This window comes from Canis lupus, chromosome 9 (assembly GCF_048164855.1).
Source record: "Canis lupus baileyi chromosome 9, mCanLup2.hap1, whole genome shotgun sequence".
In the NCBI taxonomy this organism is placed as follows: Eukaryota; Metazoa; Chordata; class Mammalia; order Carnivora; family Canidae; genus Canis; species Canis lupus.
The window spans coordinates 66,264,606-66,286,654 of NC_132846.1; the positions used below are offsets into that span (position 1 = coordinate 66,264,606).

General features: G+C 50.0%; 1 protein-coding gene across 1 annotated transcript in view; it reads left to right on the top strand.

Annotated features, from left to right (window-relative positions):
* The first annotated feature begins 6,434 nt into the window (after positions 1 to 6,434).
* C9H14orf132 (chromosome 9 C14orf132 homolog) overlaps positions 6,435 to 22,049 on the top strand; it is a 47,715-nt gene continuing 32,100 nt past the window's right edge. The window contains exon 1 of the mRNA XM_072839831.1: positions 6,435 to 6,666. Within this exon, the coding sequence (XP_072695932.1) occupies positions 6,640 to 6,666 (27 nt within the window). The 5' untranslated portion in view covers positions 6,435 to 6,639. The remainder of the gene's footprint in view (positions 6,667 to 22,049) is intronic.

Sequence of the window (22,049 nt, forward strand, 5' to 3'; positions counted from 1 at the left end):
AACTCATTTATTACTTCTAATAGTTTTTTGGGGGAGTCTTTAGGGTTTTTGATGTACAGTATTAGGTCATCTGCAAAGAAGGCCAGTTTAACTTTTTCTTTATCTTACTTTTCTTGTCTGATTGCTGTGCTTACTGCCCATATTTCGAGGGCTCAGTAGCCACATGTGGCCAGTGGCTACTGTACTGGACAGTGCAGGTCTGTACTGTGTTAATGCTGGGTGACAGTCATCCTCATTTATCAACCGGGTACATCTCCCTCCTGTGGAACTAGAACGTAGTGAGGATGTATTCACCTGCCAGAGAGCCTGGCACAGTGCCTGGCTCTCGGTAGGAGCTTCATCATTGTTTTGGAGTGAATAAATGATTCATTATGAGGGTATGAGGGTCTCTCTGCCCTCATAATATGAAACAGTGTTAGGAGATGTGGGCATGGCAATGGCCCAGGAGTCCTGTTCCCATCTTGTGGAAGCCTGCACCAAAGAAGAAACAATGCCTCCAACAGGTGAGCTTCTAGCATCTGGCATTCACTTATTTTAAATATCAGCCCTGATGTGTGTGCACCAGCAAAGGAAAGTAGGTAAGTCCATGGGGTAGGGGTGGGGAAGAGTTGGGGGCTGGAGGGAGACCTTCCATTTCCCATATTGCCCTACTTAATTTCATCTATTTGTTTAGTCAACCATAAATGCTTATTAGCTCATTAGTTTGTTCATTTAGGAAATGTTCCCAGGGCACTTCATTTAAGCCAGGTATTTGCCAGGTGCTGGTGAGTTTCTTGAATAAATAAGAAATCATCCTATCTCTTGTTCTGTAATCCTCAGTGGACTTGTTCTAGCAGAACCGATGTTTAAACTAGAATAAACAAGCAAATGAGCAACCTCCATATAAAACTAACACCTTTCCTATCCCCCCCACCATGAACATTTTTTTTTAAGTTTTATTATTTAAGTGATCTGTACACCCAATGTGGGACTGGAAGTCACAACTCCGAGATCAAAGTTACATGTTCCTTGGACTGAGCCAGCCAGGTACCGCATGTGAACTTTAAACTAAGCTTCCATCTCTCCTTCCATTGACAGTACACCTACTATGTGCCAGGTACAGTGCTAGGCCCTCTTCCCACCATCTCATTCAATCTTCTATTTTTAGGGATGAATAAGCCCTGGATCAGGAAAGGTTAGGTAGCTTGCCCGATGGCTTCCAGCTGGCAGGTGGCAGAGCCAAGATGTAAACCTGACTCTCCAGCCTCCCTAAACAGGGGGCTTCGGACCCTACTGCAGCTCCCTGTCATTGCTGTGGAAGCTCTGCTCCACTGTCTTCATGTGTTTGAGGCACACAGTGCCTGGCACACAGCAGGTGCTCCGGGAATGCATACTGAATGGATAAATGGGATATTTAGTAAAGAAATGAATGAATGAATTCTTCAACACTTTGTGATAATTTGTTTTCTCACTGGTCTAACTAAAAATATAGGTCCTTGATAGGCAGGAACCATAGCACAGAAGGCATGTGGACTCTGCAATCAGCTAGATCTGGGTTCAAATCCTGGCTTGGCCCATATTTGCTGAGCCACCTGAGTGAGTTTCTTAACATCTCTGAGGCTGTGTTTTCTGAGCTTTGGAAGCAATGTATGTGAGATTCTATGCCTAGTGTAGTGTCGGTGCTCAGAAAACACCTGGTAAATGGAACAGCACTGAATTGCAATTGATTACACAGAGTCTTGGGGAGGGCTGGGGAAGAAAAGGCTTAATTTTGGTTAAAGGAAGATGAGCCGGCATCAGAGTCACTCAGGAAGCATGTATAATCTCAAATGCATGCCCCCTTCCAGAGAATGAGATTCAGGGGGCACCTGCCTGATAATCCAGACACTGGTGGGATCACTTTTTGAAATGATCACCCTGCGGCATTCGAATGGTCAGAAAAAAAAATGTGTCTTGCAGCAAAGGTCGACAGAGGAGGGAGAGTAGAGACAGGTCTCAAAGGACAGCAGGATTTCCTGTGCACTTTGCTGCCTCCACCGCTGCTGGATTTTCTCTGTCCGCTGCAGGAAGGGTGGGTCCTAGGCCATCTCTGCCCCTGTGATGTGCCTTGAATAATTGATCAAGTCACTCAGTGAGAAGCTCATGAATTCTTAAACCCTTTCAAGGACCTCCCAGGAAAGGAGGGCATGCCCTCAAGGGTCACTGTGGCCCTGTGCTCTCTTTATCTAGGTCTCAGATGAGGCGAAATGTTGGGGTTGGGCTCCCCTGCTGTGGCCTTCAGGCTGAAAGTCATTCCAGGAATGGAATGTTTCCCCTCACAGGATCCCCAAGTCTCTGCAAACATGGATTCTACACCAGTACTCGGCAGAAGGGCAGTCTGGAGACTGTTCCCAGGACCCAAATCCTCTAAGTAGACCATGCATAGATACATCTACTTCCTCTATCCCCATTCCAAGCTGCCAGGACCCAGAGCATGCAGGCGACTTAAAACTGGGGATGCTCAGGGCCCTGGCAAATTGCTCCTCCAACAAGTACATAAATTTAAAAAATGGAAAAATGCTATGAAAAAAAATAAGGTTTTTCTGTTTTTGTTTTTTTTTTTTTTTTTAAGGATAGATTACTTAAGGTAAGGGAAGGCCTGGAGGAAGTAGCTTTTGAACTGAAACCTGAACCATCAGGGACGCCTGGATGGCTTAGGGGTTGAGTGTCTGCCTTTGGCTCTGGTCCTGATCCTGGGGTCCGGAATGGAGTCCCGCATGGGGCTCCTTGAGGGGAAGCTGCTTCTCCCTCTGCCTATGTCTCTGCTTCTCTCTCTGTGTGTGTCTCTCATGAATAAACGAATAAAATCTTTAAAAAAAAAAAAAAAACGAAAGAAAGAAAGAAACCTGAACCATCAAAGGAATATCTGGAGAAAGACAGCCGGCCGAAAGCAGAATGAAGAGCAATGACTGTGTCCCTGTAGGGAATCACAGTGAATGAGAGGGTTAGTGGGGTATAAAGGACTCAGAAGACTGGATCTGGGCAGCCCCGGTGGCTCAGCAGTTTAGCTGTAGCTTGGGGTGTGATCCTAGAGACCTGGGATTGAGTTCCCTGCATGGAGCCTGCTTCTCCCTCTGCCTGTGTCTCTGCCTCTCTCTCTCTCCCTCTCTCTGTCTCTATGAATAAATAAAATCTTGAAGAAGAAGAAGAAGAAGAAGAAGAAGAAGAAGAAGAAGAAGAAGAAGAAGAAGAAGAAGACTGGATCTACTGGCCCTTATGAGGGCTCTGGGGAAAAGAGCAAAGATACTCAGCTTTCTGGGTAGACATAGCCCTTTGTCCACACACACAAAATTCTACAAGAGGAGCATGGCTGAATTTTAACCCCCACTTGCCTGTCTGCCAGGCACCCTTGTGCAGTGTACAATATGCTGAATTATTCTTGGAGGACTTGGGAAATGTCATTATCTGCATGTGATAGAACCAGACAGAAGGGGGAAATCAGAGCTCAGTGCTGGCCAGGTTAAATTTGAGATGCCATTAGCCATCCAGCAGAAGTTGCTGAGTAGACAGATGGATGTGCCCATCTGGAGCTCAGGGCAGAGGTCTGGTGTCCTCCCTGGATCATCACACGCTTGGATGAAGTGGCCAAGGAAAAGCCACAGAGTGGTATTTCCGACATGCACATCTGCTTGTGAGGTGCTTACTAGTCCATGGGAGGAGGTGAACAAAGTGCTTGGAAATCAAAATTTAAGGAGATACTCACTCCCAGGGTCATGTAAGTGCAGAATTGGCACCTGAGAGTGAGTGCCACCTTAAAGTCTGTGTCTTAAATCTAGTCCTGGTTCACCCCCTGTAACTCAGTGGAGGAAAGGTAGCCATAACAACTAACAGTGTTGGCACAATCAGACACTCATTTGGGAAAGGAAAAAAGAAAAAGAACTTTATGCTTTCCTTCATACCACATATAAAAGCAAAAATAGATCAGAGACCTGAACATAAAAGCAGGAACTTTGAGACTTTAGGAGGAAAACACAAAGAAAATCTTCATGACCTTGGGGTAGGCCAAGATTGCTTAGGCCACAAAACGCATGGACCATAAAAGAGAAAAAAAAAACCAACTGGATTTGATCAAAACTAAGAACTTTTCTTTGACAAAATTCCATTAAGAAAATGAAAAATGCCAGAGGCCCAGAGAGACTGTGTGCAGTATATATATCTGACCTAGAACTTGTTTCCAAAACATGTAAGGAGCTCCTACAACTCCATAGTAAAAAAGGACAATTGATCTAATTTTTTTTTCAGTGTATAAAAGAGTAGAACAGACCCTTTGCAAAAGAAAAGAGACAAATATCCAAGAGTGAGCAAGTGAAAATGATGTTTGAGATCATCAATCAGGAAAATGCAAATTTAAACCATAATGAAGCACTACTCTACACCCACCAGAACGGCTCCGTTAACAACAATGCCAAGTGTTGGTAAGAACGTGAAGCAACTGAATTCTCACACACTGTTGGTGGGAATGCGAAATGTATGAGCAATTTGTAAGACAATTTGGCAGTCCGTTACAAACACACAAGGAAGCCTCTCCAATCTGAAAATGGAAACAAGATGTCTACACCAAGACCTGTACCCCAATGTCCAACATTGTTTTTAAAGATTTTATTTATTCATGAGAGACACAGAGAGAACGAGAGACAGAGACATAGGCAGAGAGAGAAGCAGGCTCCATTCTGGAAGCCTGATGTGGGATTCGATCTCAGGACTCCGAGATTACTCTCTGAGCCAAAGGCAGACGCTCAACCGCCGAGCCACCTAGGCATCTCGAACGTTCAACACTTCTGTCTTGATGGCCAAAAGCTTGGAAACAACTCAAGGGTCCATCAGCAGAAGAAAAGCTACAAACAAGAGTGGTCCATCCCCACACAGCAACCTTACTCAGCAATCAAAATGTAACTACCTGTATGTGCCACACCACGGATGACTCTCGAAAACCTCACGCTGAAAGAAGGAAGTCAGACAAGGAAAAAATACAATCTGTATGAGTCCATCTATATAGAAATCTAGAAAAGACAAATCTTATCTCTAGTGATAGATAAGAATGGCCTATCTTATCTGAGGCTGGAGGTGGGTGATAGAGGTTGACTACAAGGGAAACAAGAGGGAATTTTTGGGGTGAGTGGAATGTTCTACATCTTGATTATAGTTCTGGTTACAAGGGTGTATATAGGTACATTTACATAAATTATGCATCAATGGAGTGATTTAAATACCTCCATTCAAGCTGTTGTTGATAACCTTTTAAATCCTCTGTTCCTTCTTGTTACTCTGAGTGTGGCAACCTGAGAATGTTTCCTCTCCTCAAGGGCATTGTGGTTAAATAGTTTGGTTCTGGGTCAGGACATAATAGGCATTAAAAATGAAAAAAAATAAAAATAAAAATAAATAAAATAAAAATGGACTCAGGGGGCACCTGGGTGGCTCAGTGGGTTAAGCTGCTGCTTTAGGCTCAGATCATGGTCTCATCTCAGGGTTCTGGGATTGAACCCAGCCTCAGGCTTCCTGCTCAGCAGGGAGTCTGCTTCTCCCTCTGCCTTTGTGATCTCTCTTGCTCTCAATCTCTCTCAAATAAATGAAATATTTTTAAAGAAGAATGGACTCAGAAATTGGGGTGCATGAGGGAACTGGGACTCAGAGAAGATCCTTGTCTAAGGACATACAGTCTGATATAGGTATTGACTACAAGGTGTTGGGGGGGGGGGGTTTCAAAAAATAAAACCAAAACAAGCAAAGAGGCAGACGTCTGTCTGTCACCCTCCCAGCTCCTGTCCTGTTTTCAGAGCTGAGTACTGGAGAGGTCAGGGTGCAACCCCCAAGCAAGTCCAGGCCTGCCATGCGGGTAAGTGCACAAACCTCAGGTCTGCGGAGCAACTGCCAGGTGAGATGTCCGGGGATGCCTCCCCGCCCCTCCCCCGCCAGGAGCACAGTCTCCACCCAGGCGCGAGGATGCAGGGGTGCGAGGTCCACCCGGTGCAGGTCTCGCCCCCGCCCCAGACCCCGGGTTTGGTGAGGAGCAATGCTAGCAGCTGTCTGCTCTCACTACTCTTAGGGAACCTAGAATCTCTACTCGGGAAAGTGAGGCAAGGCAAGGCAATGCAGAACAAGCCGAGCTCGCCTTTAAACCTCCTTTTTTGCCCCATTCCAGGGCCGGAAGGACACCAGGAGGCTGGTCCCTGACCCTGATCCCCAAGCCTGGGAGCAAGGCAGACCAGCCCCACGCGGCGCCATCCGCCTTGTGCTGGAGGTCCAGGAGGGCTCCCGCTCCCCCACCCCGGCCGGGTGACCCCCGGCCTCAATTTCCCCACTCGGGGCCCGGGTGCTGGAGGGGAACCGGAGCGCGCAGGGGTTCCGGCGGGCCCCGCCCTCGGGGTGGGGCTGGGGTGGTCACGTGGGGGCCCCCGAGCCCCGCCCCGCCCCGCCCCCCGCCTCTGCGGGGTCCGGGTCTGGAGCCGAGCGCGCCGAGCCCGCGAAGCCGCCACCCGGGGCTGCTGAGCTGAGGTCGGCGGCGCCGCGGGGTCCGGGGCCGGCTGTGCCGGCAGCTGCACCCGCAGGAGCAGGAGCAGGTGCAGCAGGTGCAGCAGGTGCAGCAGCGAGGACCCGCGCGCGGGCGGCAGCGGCGACACCATGGATCTGTCCTTTATGGCCGCGCAGGTAACGGGGCGCCCTCCCCGCGCGCCCTGGGCTGCGAAGTTTGGGGAGGTTCGGGGCCACGGGCTCGCCGGAGGTTTCCAGCCGGGCGGTGGCGCCGCGGGGCTTCCACGTCCCCTGTCCTTTGTCCGGAGCCGGGCATCCCCGACCCGGAGGCGGACGAGCGCGGCGCCCGGGGGTGGGGCGGGCCGTGCGCCCCGAGCGCCCCGGGTGCACCCGTTCCCCGAGCGCCAGGGGCCTGGGGGTGCGGGTCGGCCCCTCCCTGCCGTCCCCTGCAGGACCCAGGACGCCCCCAAGGCCGTGCAGCCCAGATCCGTGCAAACCCGGCTGGGCGGGCTGCCTCGCTGTCCACTCCCCATCTTCCCGAGGCGCGGGAGACCTCGCCCCCCCACTGTCCCCTAGACCGCAGCCCCTGCAGCCTGAGGGAGGAAGGAGGTGAGACCCGCTCTGTGACCAGCCGCGCGCCAGAGCGCAGCGATTCTTTTACCCTTTTTTTTTTTTGCTTTGTGCTGAGCCTGTAGCCACCAGTGCCCAACGCGACCATCAGTCTTCCCTTCGCACAGAACAGGTTGCCGATGGCAGGAAAACACAGATGACCTCTCATCCCTGGGCCCTCGCTGAAGGAGGACCCCCTGGTGTTCGGAGCGTTGGGTGGTCCTTACGTTTCTTGGCTCAGCTCTTGAGCTAGAACAAAGGCAGACAGACACCCGCTCTGCGCTCTGCGGAGCTGCCTGTGGCCTCTCCGGGGGCCCAGCTCCGGGGACAGTCTGGCTCCAGGGAAGGCCACGTTTCCTCTAGGAGAAGAAAGCCCCAGTCTGAGCCCCATAATCAACTCAGATCTTGCACCTTCTGAGTCGATTATGTTGGGAGCCCAGAGGTAGGAAGGCCACCGGAGTTCCCCTCCATCCCCTGCATGTGGGCCAGGAGCCCCACTTGCTGCTGTTTAATTTTCCAGGGAGTGGATTTTAAGACTACGCTTCCCTTTCCCTCCCCCAAATTTCACCCCGATGGAAGCCTGTTGAAAAAGTAGTAGCCAAATCCAGGCTGTATGGACAGCGAGTCCCCGAACAGTCATGGAAGGATGCCGGATCCCCAGGGTGGCTCCAGATCCCAGCTCTCTGCAGCCACTTGTTTAATTTTCCAAAATGTTCTCTGCTTCTGTCAGCTACACTGGTCTTTTTTTGCCTAGTTTTCTGTCGCCTGTTCCTAAGCCCATGTTTATAAAAAACTGTCATGCAGGCATCATTTTAGACCGTGGTGACTTTAGCCACAGGATAAGTGGAGCAGCTTCACCAGATTTATTTGGAGGGGACAGAGGAGCTCACACACGTCTGTCTCTGCCTGCCCCCTCTGGATCCCACTGAACAGCTTGTGTCCATGGTTACGAGATAAATTGATCACTGCTAACCCCGGGCTGGCTGGAGCCTCCGCAGTTGCTATGGTAACCTGACAAAATAAACAGGGCTTTGCACCATCTATATAGTCCGAGCTTGCACAGAGCTTGGGTTCTTTTTGTTTTTGTTTTTGTTTTTTTCCTGTCTCTTTTTTGTTTACTCTCAAGTTTTGTGTGGTGATTGTATTCCTGCCAACAGATATCTGGGCATTGATTACATGCCCAGTTCCGAGCGAGTTGCAAGGAACAGAAACATGATTGCCATCACAGGGGGAGAGACGCAGAGGTCTGTTGAGCACCTGCTGTGTGCCAGCCACTTGCACACTTTATTAGAGTGAATCCTTACTAGTCTAGGATGTGGGCCCCGTTTGTTATTCCTCTTTTTACAGATCAGGAAAGCAAACTTCAGAAAGATTAAATAATTTGCCCAGGATACACCATTATTAGGAGGAGGAGCACGGAGTTTCAAATCTGGGGCTGGGTAGTTTTTCACAGCTGCTGGGGTTTCCTCCTTTACTGCTTCATCCTGAGAGGACATGCTCTAAGGGACGGGGGACATATCTAAAGATGAGTCACCTCTTCTGCTTCTTCCAGGAAATGGTCTCACCAGGGTGCGTTGCTTTCTGATGTTGCTCTGTCCTCCCCATCAACCACCAGAGTGGGAACTTTTGCTCTTTATCTGCAGCATTGAGTGCTTGGCCGCGGGGAGTGCTCACCATGTGGTATGAGAGTGGAGTGACCACCAGGTGCAGGTCACCCAGCTGCTGTCCCCGCACATCAGCAGCGGACAATTTTAATGGGGAAATGTTAATGCCTCCATCTATTTGTTCGGCAAAAGTTGGGTACCTGCCTTGTGCCAAGCTCCGTGCCAGGCCCCAGGACTGGGGTGCTGGTGACCAAGTGGAATAGGGTGTAGGTTTTCTTTCTGGGTGCTTCCAGAGGACTGGGATGGGATGGGCCAGGCTATGCCCAGTAAAGGGAATCTATCAGGGCTGGGTGGACCAAGACGCTTGGCACATAGTAGGCTTTCAGCAAGTTTCTGTTAGATGATTGGATGGGGGTGAGACAAGATGGATGTGTATGGTGAAAAGACAAGAACAGGGAAACAGTGCGTTCAAGGAGTCACACCCCCCCCCTCCCCGAACACCTGTCATCCTCAGGACTTTGAGGACCTCAGTCTGATGGAGTAGAACTACAGACAGATCTTCCCTGGTGGATTCTAGGCAGAGAGGCAGGAGGGAGGGAGGCCCGGAATGTAGTCACAGACTCTGCCAGGAAGAGGGAAGGTAGGGGCATGGGACAGCTGGGACCGGGGGCCAGCGCCAAGTCACAGAGGTGCTGACTGTTGAGTGGGAAGTCTATATTAATCAGTGGGAAGTGGGAGCCGTTGCAGGTTGTGGAGCAGGGAGTGGTTTATAACTGAAGTAGCACTTTGGGAAGATCCCAGCCCCAGCGGAGCCCAGAAGCATGAGGAGGCAGGAGTGGAGCTGGAAGTGCACACCTGCTTGATCAATTAGCTTGATTAATTGAATGAAACCAGCTTCCTGTGACTCCAAAAGCTTCTCTCCCTCCTCAGTCTCATGAACTGTGATTCCTGCTTCCAGTTTTCAAAGACTCAGAGAACATAAGCCTTTCAGAAAGGTTTGCCTCTCAAAGGCTAAGCATTACAAAGACACCCTTTATGGAAGGAGAAGGTGGACACCCGGGATCAGGCCATTGCTCTGATGCAGATATGCCCTCGCTGTTGTGGGCTCGTGGGGTTATATGTTGGGGGTTTGGAAGAGGCTGTGGACACTGATGATGTGAACACTCAGCTCACAGACCCCACATCACCTCTGAGCCCTGGAGGCACCCAGCCACCCATTCCTCCACCCTGGACACACCCCTGCCCCGCTCTGCAACAGCCCCTGGATCCCCAGACACCCCGTAGAGTTGAACAGTTAATAAGAGATGTGCAGAGACCCTGAGACCTCCATGAGGAGACAAGAGAGTGAACATTTAAGGAATGTACTATGTGGGCAGGAAGAGGGCCCAGGAGCGCTCCTCTCAAGTCGGAGGCTGTAAGGCCATGATGAACAAGCACATGTATGGCTCAAGAGCTCGGTCTTGTGTTTGTCTCATGCTGTAGGGAACAGTGACTAGTCTAACCCCAGGAGCTCCCGATGTTGGTGCCATTAGGATCCCCTGGGAGCTTTTAAGACCTGCTGCCTCTGCCCTGCCCCCAGGTGCCCCCATCAGAGTCTCAGCTGGAAGCACACATCGATATTTTCTATCATTTCCCAGTTGATTCCAGTGTGTGTGGTCAGGGTAGAGGCTTGAAGGCTATCTCCTTCCCCCTCCTCAGGATGGAACAGGTCTTTGGCTCTCTGGTCCCTGTCAGGTCACAAAAAGTCATGTGGTCACTGGAAGTCACCCGAGTATGGGTTCAGCAACTTATAAGAGTGAGACCCAGAATAATATAACCCGGGGACCTGCTCCAGGATTGAGGGTCTCTCTTCCTCCTGACCGTACCTGCCACAGGTGGGAGACCTGTAGTCAGGCAGGTGGCTTTATTAGTCCCATCATGCAGATGGGGAAGCAATGGAGAGCCAGGGTGGCTCCACCGACAAGCAGAGGAGCCAGGAGTAGAGCGCCGACCACAGGGCCATCCTGCATGTGAGCGCACCACCTTGCAGAGCAGACCCAGTGTGGGGTTGGGGTGGCAAATCTGGGGCCCCACCGTGAATCAGCTTTAGGAAATCATCAATCCCTGGATACAGAGTGTTGTGTTTATGTCCATTAAAAAAAATATTTTGCTTGTTTATTTATTTGAGAGAAAGAGCAGGAGCAAGAGGAGGGGCAGAGGGAGAGGGAGAAGCAGACTTCCCCCTAAGCCGTGGGGCTCCATCCCAGGACCTGAGATCATGACCCAAGCAGAAGCCAGATGCTCAACTGACCGAGCCACCCAGGCACCCCATGTTTATGTTCATTTATAAAGACACTGGTATACTGGATTAGGGCCCACTCTTTAATGACCTCATTTTAACTAGATTATACTTGCAGAGAAACCAGTTTGAAAGGAGGTCATGCTCACAAGTATCGGGAGTTAGGGCTTCAAAAGCATATTTTTGGAGGAGACACAATTCAACCCACAGTAGCATCCAAAGACCCAATCAGGATCTTGATTCTTATATATATTAGTGGCCCCTGGTCTTAGAGAAGCAGCGGACGGATCGCTTCTCTACACCTTAGTTTCATCATTCCGTGAAATGGGCACAAAATAACCTTCCCCTTGGAACTGTCCATCTAGTCCCTCAGCAGATGTTTCCTGCATGCCAGGCCCGGAGCTCTGGGGAGGAGAGGGCCACAGGCCTGCCGTGTGATATGTGACATGGTGTACGTAAACGCAGAGAGAGGAGGCACCTAACACAGAGGTCAGGGAAGGCTTCTGGAAGTTTGAATGGAGCTGTGCGAAGGATGCCTCGCCATTATGTAGGCCCAGAGAGCAGAGGGCTGACCTGGAAAGGGCAGCGGCCCTGAGCTCTAGCTCTTTGTGGTGCCATGCAGACACACAGGCCCAGGTCTGTGAGGTTTTCTGGGTTTCCAAGAAAACTGAAAATTTGGATTTTTACACCCAGGCTGGATTTGTTTAAATGCGGGCCACTAATTAAAGATTTTTAGTAAGCCAACCAACCACAGTGTGAGCTGTTTCAGTTACTGATTGCTCATTATTTCAGTTACTTAGTGGCTTAAAGCAGTCATTTATTTTGCTCGCTATTTTGTGGGACCAGATCTGGGAAGGACTCAGCAGGGCAGTTTTTTTCTGCTCAGTGGCAGCTGGGCCTGGAGTCGAGAGTCCCAGCATGGCGCACACGTCTGGCGGCTCTATTCAACTTGACCATTCTCTCCACTTGGCATTTTGTCTTGCAAATGTTTCTTCAGGCAGCTGGGGTTTCTTGCTAGTATGGTGGTCTTCTTGCGTGGCACTGCCTCCCCCCTGGATGGGCATTCCCAGGTAGAAGCTGTGAAGCCTTGAAGTCCCAGAATATCAGTAACTCTGTGGTCATTTGGTCAAGGAAGTCCTAAGGCCAGCTCAAATTTCAGTGGAAGGGATCCAATTCCATCTCTCAATGTGGGGAGCAGCGTGCACGTCCAGGAGGAATGGAAGGAGTGGATATCTTTGGGGCCTGGCCATTGCATGGGGCCAAACTGGGCAGGCAGATGTGTGGGTGGGGGTCATCCTGGGGCTGCCCGTGCAGTCGCTCTAGATCGATGGGGTGTGTGTAGAGCTGGACAAAACCTTGGGAACTACCACGCTCAAGAGAGAAGCAAATTACTACTAAGGAGGTAGGCCATGACTTTATTAGGCTGAACTGTATCAAGTTGCTGATATTGGGGGCGCCTGGGTGGCTCAGTGGTTGAGCATCTGCCTTCATGCCCAAGGCATGATCCTGGAGACCCGGGATTGAGTCCCGCATTGGGCTCCCTGCATGGAGCCTGCTTCTCCCTCTGCCTGTGTCTCTGCCTCTCTCTCTCTCTGTCTCTCATGAATAAATAAATAAAATCTAAAAGAAACCAAAAAAAAAAGTTGCTGATATTTGGTCACTTCGACCTGACAATTTCATATAGTTCAGCCTAATGACTACAACCTGGTGAGACAGTAAGTTCTTGAGTTATGGAGGGGTGGAGTGAGGAGACATGGGGTGGGGGATCAGTACCTGCTGGGGAGATCTGAGGGGCTTCCTGCGTTTGAGGAGTGGAAGGCGCGAGCGCACACACACACACACACGCACACACACACACTTCTCCCCTTAGCTAGGCTTTTAGAACCTTGGCCTCCTTGGTGGGAGGACACAGTCACATCTGGAACGTTGTGTTGATGGTGGGCGCGTCTTTCTGGAAGACAGCATGCGTGGTCTAATCATAGCTGAGTTACTTCTGCTGCCAGGCCACCCTCCGTCTGTCCCTCCCTCTCCCTGGACCTTGCAGGGCTCACAGTTAATTTGCATTATAATCATTTTTCATGGAGGAAGAAAAAATTCACAAAAGAATCTGGTAGTGTTGGAGAGGCAATTCTGTTCTCTCTTAAAATGGACGTAGCTACATTCATGGGCTTGTGGGATTTTTCCGAAAGTCTGCAAGACACCAGCAGAAATTTTCTCTCCCCAGAGGAACACAGCACCGCCCAGAAAAACAGAATTCTAGAGAGCCTGGCAATCTGCTACTTAGAGAACGTTTTTCCCCAGCCAGCGGCTGCTCCTTTTTCTTAAAGCCAGAATTATCATTAAAATACAAATTGTCTATTATCTCAGATGTTTTTAACCAGAGGGCCTATCTTGTTGTGCTTCAAATTCTCATTTAAAAGATTTAAATATTTTATCATTCTAATTAGACCTGCTTGGGGAGAGAATATAACACTACATTTTTGCAGAGGTGTAATGAGCAGTCAAGGGAGAATAAAAATCCATGGTACCTTTCGTAGACTGGGTTTCTAGACAGCATTTTAAGAGTCAAGACATTCCATCCGACTGGCAATAATTCTGTGTCACAGAGTTAAGAGAACCGGGGCATCTGGAGGTGGATTGCGAGTCTCCAATTAAATACACAAGTGTTTATGGTGCAGCTGCTGTGTACTCAGCCCTGCTCTTAGGATCTGAACCCCAGTTCCTTCTACTCTAAGGTGATGGAGACCTACCTCTCTTCACTCCCTCCTCATTCTGTCCCCTCAAGATGTCCCTTGTGCCTTCCCATCAGAACTGCCACTTATCAACCGCTTAGGGGGGTGCCAGGCAGGCCCTGTGTTGTGCATCGTGCAGAGTCTCACTAAATCCTTTTTGACAGCTCCATAGAATAGGCAATTTTAGGATCTAATTTTACAGATGAGGAAACTGAGGCTTAGGGCACACACAGCTGGGATTCAAACCCAGATCTTTGTGCCATGTCAGCTTGTTTTCTTAAATGTAATACCACAGTCTCTGCCTTCTGATTAGTCTTTAAGCCGTTCATGTTTAGTGTGACTTTTTTTTTTTAATGTGGTTGGGTTTATTTATTTATTTATTTATTTTTAAATTTTTTTAAATTTATTTATGATAGTCACGGGGGGGGGGGGGCGGGGCAGAGACACAGGCAGAGGGAGAAGCAGGCTCCATGCACCGGGAGCCCGATGTGGGACTCGATCCCGGGTCTCCAGGATCTCGCCCTGGGCCAAAGGCAGGCGCTAAACCGCTGCGCCACCCAGGGTTCCCTGTGGTTGGGTTTAAATTTACTATCTCACAATTGCCTATTGGTCCCATCTGTTCTTTGTTTCCTTTTCCCTCCTTTTCTGCCTTACTTCAGATTAAGAGATTTTTAGTATTCCGTATGATCTCCTTTGTTGGTTTACTAGCTCTGTTCTGCTGTATTAGTGGTTGAGGATTTGTGGTATATGTCATTAAGTTATCACAGCCTGTCTACAAAGCGATTTTATGGCACTTCACATATAGTGTAAGAACCTTACAACAATATCCTTCTCTTCTCCCCTCTCTCAGCTGTTGTGCTATTACTGTTACACGTTTCACTTCTGCATGTTATAAACTGCACACTACATTATTATTTTTGATAAAAGTCAATCATCCTTTAAAGCAATTTAAGTACTAAGGATAAAGTCATATATGTTTTCCCATAGGGTTATTATCTCCAGTGTTCTTTATTCTCCTGTGTAGATCACAAATGTATTATTTTCATTCTGCCTAAAGGATTTTCACATTTTTAGTGCAGAAATGCTGGCAATGAATTCTTCCAACTTTTATATGTCTGGGGGGAAAGCCTTCTTTTTTGGGGGGGAAGGGCTGTCATTTTTGAAAGTTAATTTTTACTGGGCGTAGAATTCTAGGTTGATAGTTTGTTTTTCCGTGAGGATACTATTCCACCATCTTCGTGCTTGCAATGTTTCCACTGAGAAATCTGATACCATCGGATTTTGTTCTTCTAAACATAATATGTCTTTTTTCCTTTGGCTGCTTTGACAGTTTTCTCTTTATTGATTTTGGGCACTTTGCTTATAACGTGGTTTAGTGTAGTTTTTTTTTTTTTCATGTTTCTTGTGCTTAGGATTTGGGAGCTTTTACATCTGTGGGTTTATACTTTTTATCACCTTTGGAAAGACTTCTGCTGTTCTTCGTTTTTTTTCCCCCACAGTTTTATTGAGTCGACATATAACATTGTGCAAATTTAAGGTATATAATATAGTGATTTGATATGTGTGTCTATGCAAAAATGATCACTGTATCCTTACCTCACATGGTTACAATTCTTTTTTTCTTATGGTGAGAATTTTTAAGATCCATTCTCTTAGCAACTTTCAAATGTATTGTACAGTATTTTTAAAAAATTAATAGATTTTACTTATTAATTCATGAGAGGCCCAGAGAGAGAGGCAGAGACACAGGCTCCTGCAGGGAGCCCGATGTGGGACTCGATCCCAAGACCCCGGGATCATGACCAAGCCGAAGGCAGATGCTCAACCACTGAGCCACCTAGGTGCCCCTTGTTATTTCTTTACATATCTTTTCTGTTCCCTCTTCTCCTTTTTTTGGAGACTCTATTTACACATATATTCGGCCACCTACATGTGTATGCCAGCTCCTTGGTGTTTATTCTTTCTTGTTTGTGTTTCATTCGGGGTAATTATTATTGACATGTCTTCAAGTTCACCAGTATTTTTCCTGAACATCTAATCTCTATGAATCCCATGCAGTGTATTTCTGATCTTAGACGTGGTAGTCTTTATGTCTAGAATCTTAATTTATGTTTTTTTTAATATCTTCAATTCTCTTTACATGTTCAGTGTTTGCTTTAGCTTTTTGAGCATGTGGAATAGTTTCAACAACTGCTCCTCCACCCTCCTCTGCTGGTTCTAAATCTGCCTCAGTTCTGCTTAAGTTTGATTGACTACTTTCTCCTCACTAAGGGTCATATTTGCCTGCTGCTTTTTGCATGCCTGGTAATTTTTGATTAGATCCCAAACATGAATTTTACCTTCTGGGATGCTAGATAGTCTTGTATTCCTATAAATATTCTTGAGCTCTATTCTGGGATACAGTTATGTTACTTGGAAACAGTTTGACCCTTTGGGGGCTTGCTTTTAAGGTTTGTTAGGTTGGATTGGAGCCATCCTTTAGCAGAAGAGCCATCCTCACCCACTGGTGAGGCAGGTGGCTCTGGGTATTCCACCCAGGGCTCTGTGAATTACAAGATTTTCCAAGTGGCTGGTAGACGCAGGGACTCTTTCAGGCCTGTGTGGATGCCAGGCGCTATTCCCTGCCATCCTTTTGGGTACTTCCCACCTCCAGTGCTTCCCTGACCCACATGCACTCATCGGTCCTCTCCTAATTATCTGAGGGGTCCTTCCAGAGACCCCCAGGACCCTCCATAAACTCTCTCCCCTCCATTGTCTCCAGCTGCATTGGTCTCCCCGGACTCTCAGTCCCATCTTTTCAATCGGGAACCCACTGGTCTCTGTCTGGGTTGCCCTTTCCTGCTCCACAGCCTGGAAATTCTCCCCAGGCAGGCAACTGAGTCACTTGTAGAGATTACCTGGCTTGTTTCCTGTCTCTCACGGGTCACTGTTCTTCCCTGCAGGATGTCCAATATCTTGAGAACCATTTTTATGTATTTTGTACATTTTTGTTGTTCTTTCATTTGGAAGGGTAGATCCAGTCCCTGTTACTCCATCTTGGCTGGAAGCAGAATTTTCTTAAGCCTGTGTTTTTAACAACCATGTCCCCACCTTCTTCCTTTCCTGCACTGTGGAAAGCCAAACTGCATGGGCCGAACAAATTCCTTTCCATTCTACCATTGTCCCTCGAATTTCTTCCACGACGTCTGAGATATCGAAAGGGCCAGTGTTGTGATGCAGGTGTCAGGCCTGTGTGCCAGCAGCCAGAGGTTAGGTGGCTTAGTGAGCCGGGGTCGGTTCCCTGAGGCCTCCCGGCAGGCACCTGCTCTGCAGGGAGGCTCAGTCCCCAGAAGGATGAGAGTCAGGGGTGGGCAGCAGGCCGCTGCAGCCTCAGGCCCACCCAGGCTGGGACCCTGCGTGTCTTCCCCAGGCCCTGTGATGGCCCCTCATCCATCCCCGCAGCACGGAGCTGGGGGAGCTGATTTGAAATGCAGTGACACTTGGCTTCCAGCAGCTTTGGTGGAGGGGACCTCGGGCCCTGTGCCCCCACCTCTCCGCGGAGCCTGGCAGTGCTCCTTCTGCCTGCACTTCCTGCCTCCTCTCTGATGTCCTGCCAGTCCCCTTCCTCTCCGCGGAGGTTCTCCTGGGGCCCAACTGTGCGTCCCAGTAACCAGATCTATCAGGCAGGGTGGGCTTGCAGGCAGCATGCCACAGAGAGGCCCCCCCAAGCTGTGTCGGGCAGTGTCTAGGAGCCAGAAAAGGGCTATCATCTTTGTCACCCTGATCATCATCGTGTGAGCGCACATCACACAGAGAACGTCACCCTCAGGCTGGCAGCTGGGTGAGGCAGGGTGAAGGAAGAGGGGCAGATGGTGTGGCTGAGTCTTGGACATGTGGGGGACCAGGCTCTGTGCCTGGACAGCACTGCCACACACCCATTTCAGACAGGGGTTCCTGAGACTCAGAGAGCCTGTGATCTGGCCCAAAGTCACCCAGGCTGGAAGGGGTGAGACCAGGTTGGGTCTGAGCCAGGGCCCAGGGACTAGCTGGGGGACAGCTGATGGATTGCAGCCCTGACACGGGTGTCTGGGGGCACCCTGGACAGGTGTGGTTCCATGAGACAGCCCCCCACAGCCCAGCGCCCCTGTTAGCCGCTCTCCCTCTCTAGAGCCCATGGGCACAGAGGGGACTGTGGCTGCAGGGAGTTGTTACAGAGCCCAGACAGGCTGGTGCCAGAGGCTGGCGGGGGTGGGGTGGGGGGGGCGGTCAGGAGGCTGAAGGAGCCGGGGGCGGGGCTCTGGAAGTGGTCCTCCCCCCCCCTCCTCCACCTCCGCACCCTGCAGCCCCTCTGCCTCCATCAGAGCATCACGAAATCCTGGCATTCTCCGAGGACAAGGGTTCCTGTCTCCTTTATGCTGGGATCATGACTCTCCAGCCCAGGGCCAGACCTGGTAAATATTTAATCAATGAATCCAGAGAGCTAGGAATCAATAGAAGTGCAAGAAAAACTGGTAGAAAACTGTCTTGGGGCGCCTGGGTGGCTCAGTGGCTTAAGCATCTGCCTTGGGCTCAGATCACGATCCTGGGGTCTTGGGATTGAGCCCCATGTCTTGCTCCCTGCTCTGTGGGCAGTCTCCTCCCTCTCCCTCTCTTCCTGCTGGTTCTCTCTCTCTCTCTCTCTCTCTAACTCTCTCTCTCTCTCTCTCAAATAAATAAATAAATAAAACATTTAAGAAAAGGAAAAAAAAAAAAACCTATCTTGCATCACTCTGCCGGGCACTTCCAGGTTCTGGATCACAGCTTTCTTTCCCCGAGGCCCCCAGTTACTGACAATACCTAGTCCTGCTGTCACTGCACCCCACGACCTGTCTGTGATCTCCCCAGCTCCCTCCTCTTCCCCCCTCCAGAGTGCCTGCCATGGGGGGGCAGGCCTGGACTCCTGTTTTCCAAGCATCCTTTTGTTCCAACCTCTGAACGGTCCCACGGTGGGAACTGATGAGGTGGTCGTCATGCCAGAGCGGTGAAGACCCCCACAGCCTATATCTGATGGGAGGGACTTGGGTTTGAGTAGAGGGCTGGTCCCTCTTAACTCCTGGGCCTCAGTATCCCCCATAGCCCATCTGGGGATGAAGTACCCCTCCCAAAGAAAGACAGCACTGCTAGAGTCATGAAGCATTGGTGGGGAGCACTCACTCCAGGCAGGCTGAAGCTGAACCCTCCCATACGCCAAAACCTTACAGCTCATGCCCCTTTACACATATATCTGCCTCCCCTCTCTGTCCAGGAGACCCTCAGAGGCTAATGGGACAAGCTGGGCCTTATTCCTCTTTGGAGCCTCAGGGCCAGGCCCATAGTAGGTGCTTAAGAAAAGGCCATGGGATGGGCTCACACAGTGAGCCCCCAAGTCTGGGAACCCCAGAGTGAGTTCTGACTTCCGTGTTTGCATTGGTGTAGGACCCTGGCCAGATCACCAGGCAGATCCACTGTAATCTCAGAACCGCCCCCCACCCCCCACACACAAGCATGCCTTGTAAGGTGGCCCTCTGGGTATCTTCAGCCACGGGGAACTCACCACCTTGCAAGACTGTGACTTCGGCTGGAATCAAGCCTTGCCCCTGTGAAGCCAGGGAAATCACTTCCTCTCTCCAAGTCCCAGCATGCTCCACTGTGCAATGGGATAGGGGTAGTTGTGAGAAGTTATGATAAACCTCAAGACTTTGAGGCTTAACATTGGTCATGTCGCTCCTACTAAGTGTCAGTAAAAGGAATTACTCACAGCAAACGTTCTCTCTTGAGTCAAAAATCCTCTTCCCTTTAATTCTGCCCCTTGGTCCCAGGCAGTGAGTCTAATCCTGCTTGCACAGTGGCCTCCTCTGTGATTGCACAGGGCCCCGGAGAGCGCATGAGGTGGAGGCCCGAGTCTCAGGGCTGGCTCCGCCATGTGAGACTTGGAGGGGGAGTGAGATCCGTAACTTCTCGGAGCCTCAGGGTCTCTGTCTGTTAAATGGGTGCAGTAACACCTAGCTCACGGCACGGGCAGGAGAATGAAATGAGATGATGGTTGTACAAAGAGTACACTTTGTACAAGACTGCATTACCTGTTACTCTGAACCACCTTCCTGTATCCTCCCTTGGTATCATTCTTGGTTTGGGACTAAATGTTAACTATTTCTCTCCACTGGTTTCCCAAATGAATATTCCCTCTGGAATCTTCACTAGGTCAGGCAGTGTTCTCATAAATCCATTTTCTTAAAATAAGATGTGATGCTCCAGAAGAATCCATCACCTCCTTGGATCTAGCCCTGATACACCCATGAATGTGGCCATGGAGAGTCAAATCTTGCTTTCCGTACCTTTGACTCATGCTGATGAGAGACCTCTCTTTTCTGAGCGCTACTTAGCCATTTCTACCTTCCAGAATGTGTACAACTGCTCTTTTTGAACCTTAGCACAGATATGTCAAGAGCTGTGAAGCATCTGAAATTCCATCCTGTTTGCAAGTGTGCCTGCTATAATTTAAAAGACGCTGACAGAAGCCATGAGGCTCCTGGATAAAGGACTTTATGACTCATAGCGGAGCCAGTGGCATGAGCTTCATGTTCTCACCAGGACACCTTACCACATGAGCCCGGAAGGATGATGCCAAGCAGCCCCGGGGAGGCCAGGCACACACTGGGTTTGTGGAACGGCCGGGAAACCCCATGCTTCGGAAACCCCACACTTTTAAAGGGAGCTGCTGGCAAACCCGCCCAACCTTTGTCTTTGAGAGAGATGTCACCCTGGTCAGGAAACAAATGTGTCCTCTGGCACCGAGGGGACGTGCTCTTTCTTCAGGGTGGTTTGCTCTGCAAACATCCTTAAAAAATAGTCTGAAACGGGGCCCCCGGGGGGCACAGTCGGTTTGGCATCTGACTCTTGATTTCGGCTCCTGTCATGATCTCAGGGTCCAGGGATCCAACCCTGCGTCAGGCTCTGCGCTTAGTGAGGGGTCTGCTTGAGGTTTTCTCTTGCCCCTCCCCTGTTCTTTCTCTCCCTCTAAAATCAATCAATAAATCCTAAAAAAAATAAAATAAAATAAAAGATAGTGTGAAACAAAAGCTGTTGATTCCTTTGTCCAGAGGGCACTTGAGAGGTGGATGGAGAGTAGCCTCCCGATGATCTATTTATACTTCACCCTCTACCCCCGGTGCACAGATCTGGGCTTGCGGCTCCCTTGGCTACTCCTGAGCTGTGTCACCTGGGGCAGAGTACTAGCCTCTCTGCGCCTCCGTTTGTACAGCCTGAAGTAGAAGTGCTGTGAGGGATTCTTTGCAATAGCTTTCTGGAAGTGTGTTTGCTGTGCTGGTGCAGAGTAGGCAGTGGAGAGAAGGCAGCAAGCTGCGGTCACCGTGACTTGGAGCTCATCCTTCCAGCCCCTGATTCTCGGCCCTGTGTCTGCACCATCCCCCCCTGACCTGGTCCTCATCCTCCTGCCTCTTCTCTCCTGTCTAATGGGCAGGATCCCTGGCCCGGAGCCCATCAGCTGGTGGTGAGCGCCAGGAAGCTGGGGTTGGGAGGCGTGGAGCAGAAAGCACAGAGCCTGACTGGTGCCCAGGCTTAGGGGACGTGGGTGAGTTACTTTCTGAGTCTCAGCCTCCTCATCCAGATCCGAGAACCTGCCCCCTGGGATTTAGAGACAAATGAGAGGAGGTGATAAACAGGGCCCCATTTGGAGCATTCCTACATGAGACAAGTGCTCAGCAGGACCATTATGGTGCTATTCTGGGAGTCTGAGCTTCCCGAACTCAGTGTGGGGCCAGAGACATGTGTTTCCTACCTGCTGGGAAAGGCCACCACTCTAGCCGCTCCCTGGAGAGAACTGATTAGGAACAAACAGCACAATGAAGGGGGCTGCGAAGGGAGCTGCGGGGCATGAGCTGGTTTTGCAAACTTGCAGACCGCTCCGCATGCTGGGCATCCTCGTGGCAGGGCCCCTGTGGCCTCCTGCGAAGGGAACACAGAACTGCCCAGGCCATCCTCCCAGGTAGCTTGGCCCCCAGAGACCTGCTGTCTGGTCTCAGCAATGCTGCCCACACACTGTGTGACCTTGGGGCAGGGAGATGAATGCTCCCTCCTAGGCTCCATTTAGGGACTCAGTATAGTGAGGTGGTTTAGGGTTGGAGACGAAGGCAGACACACTGGGTTTAAATCCTGAATTTGACACTGGTTGGGAGACTCCAACATGCTGTGCATCCTCATAGGCCTCGGTTCCCTTATCTGTGAAGTGGGGATGACGACCTTTCCCGCCTCTTGGAGCTGTTGTGAGGATCAAACACGGCCAGATGCATGCAAAGCCTGGCCACTGAATGGTGCCTGCTG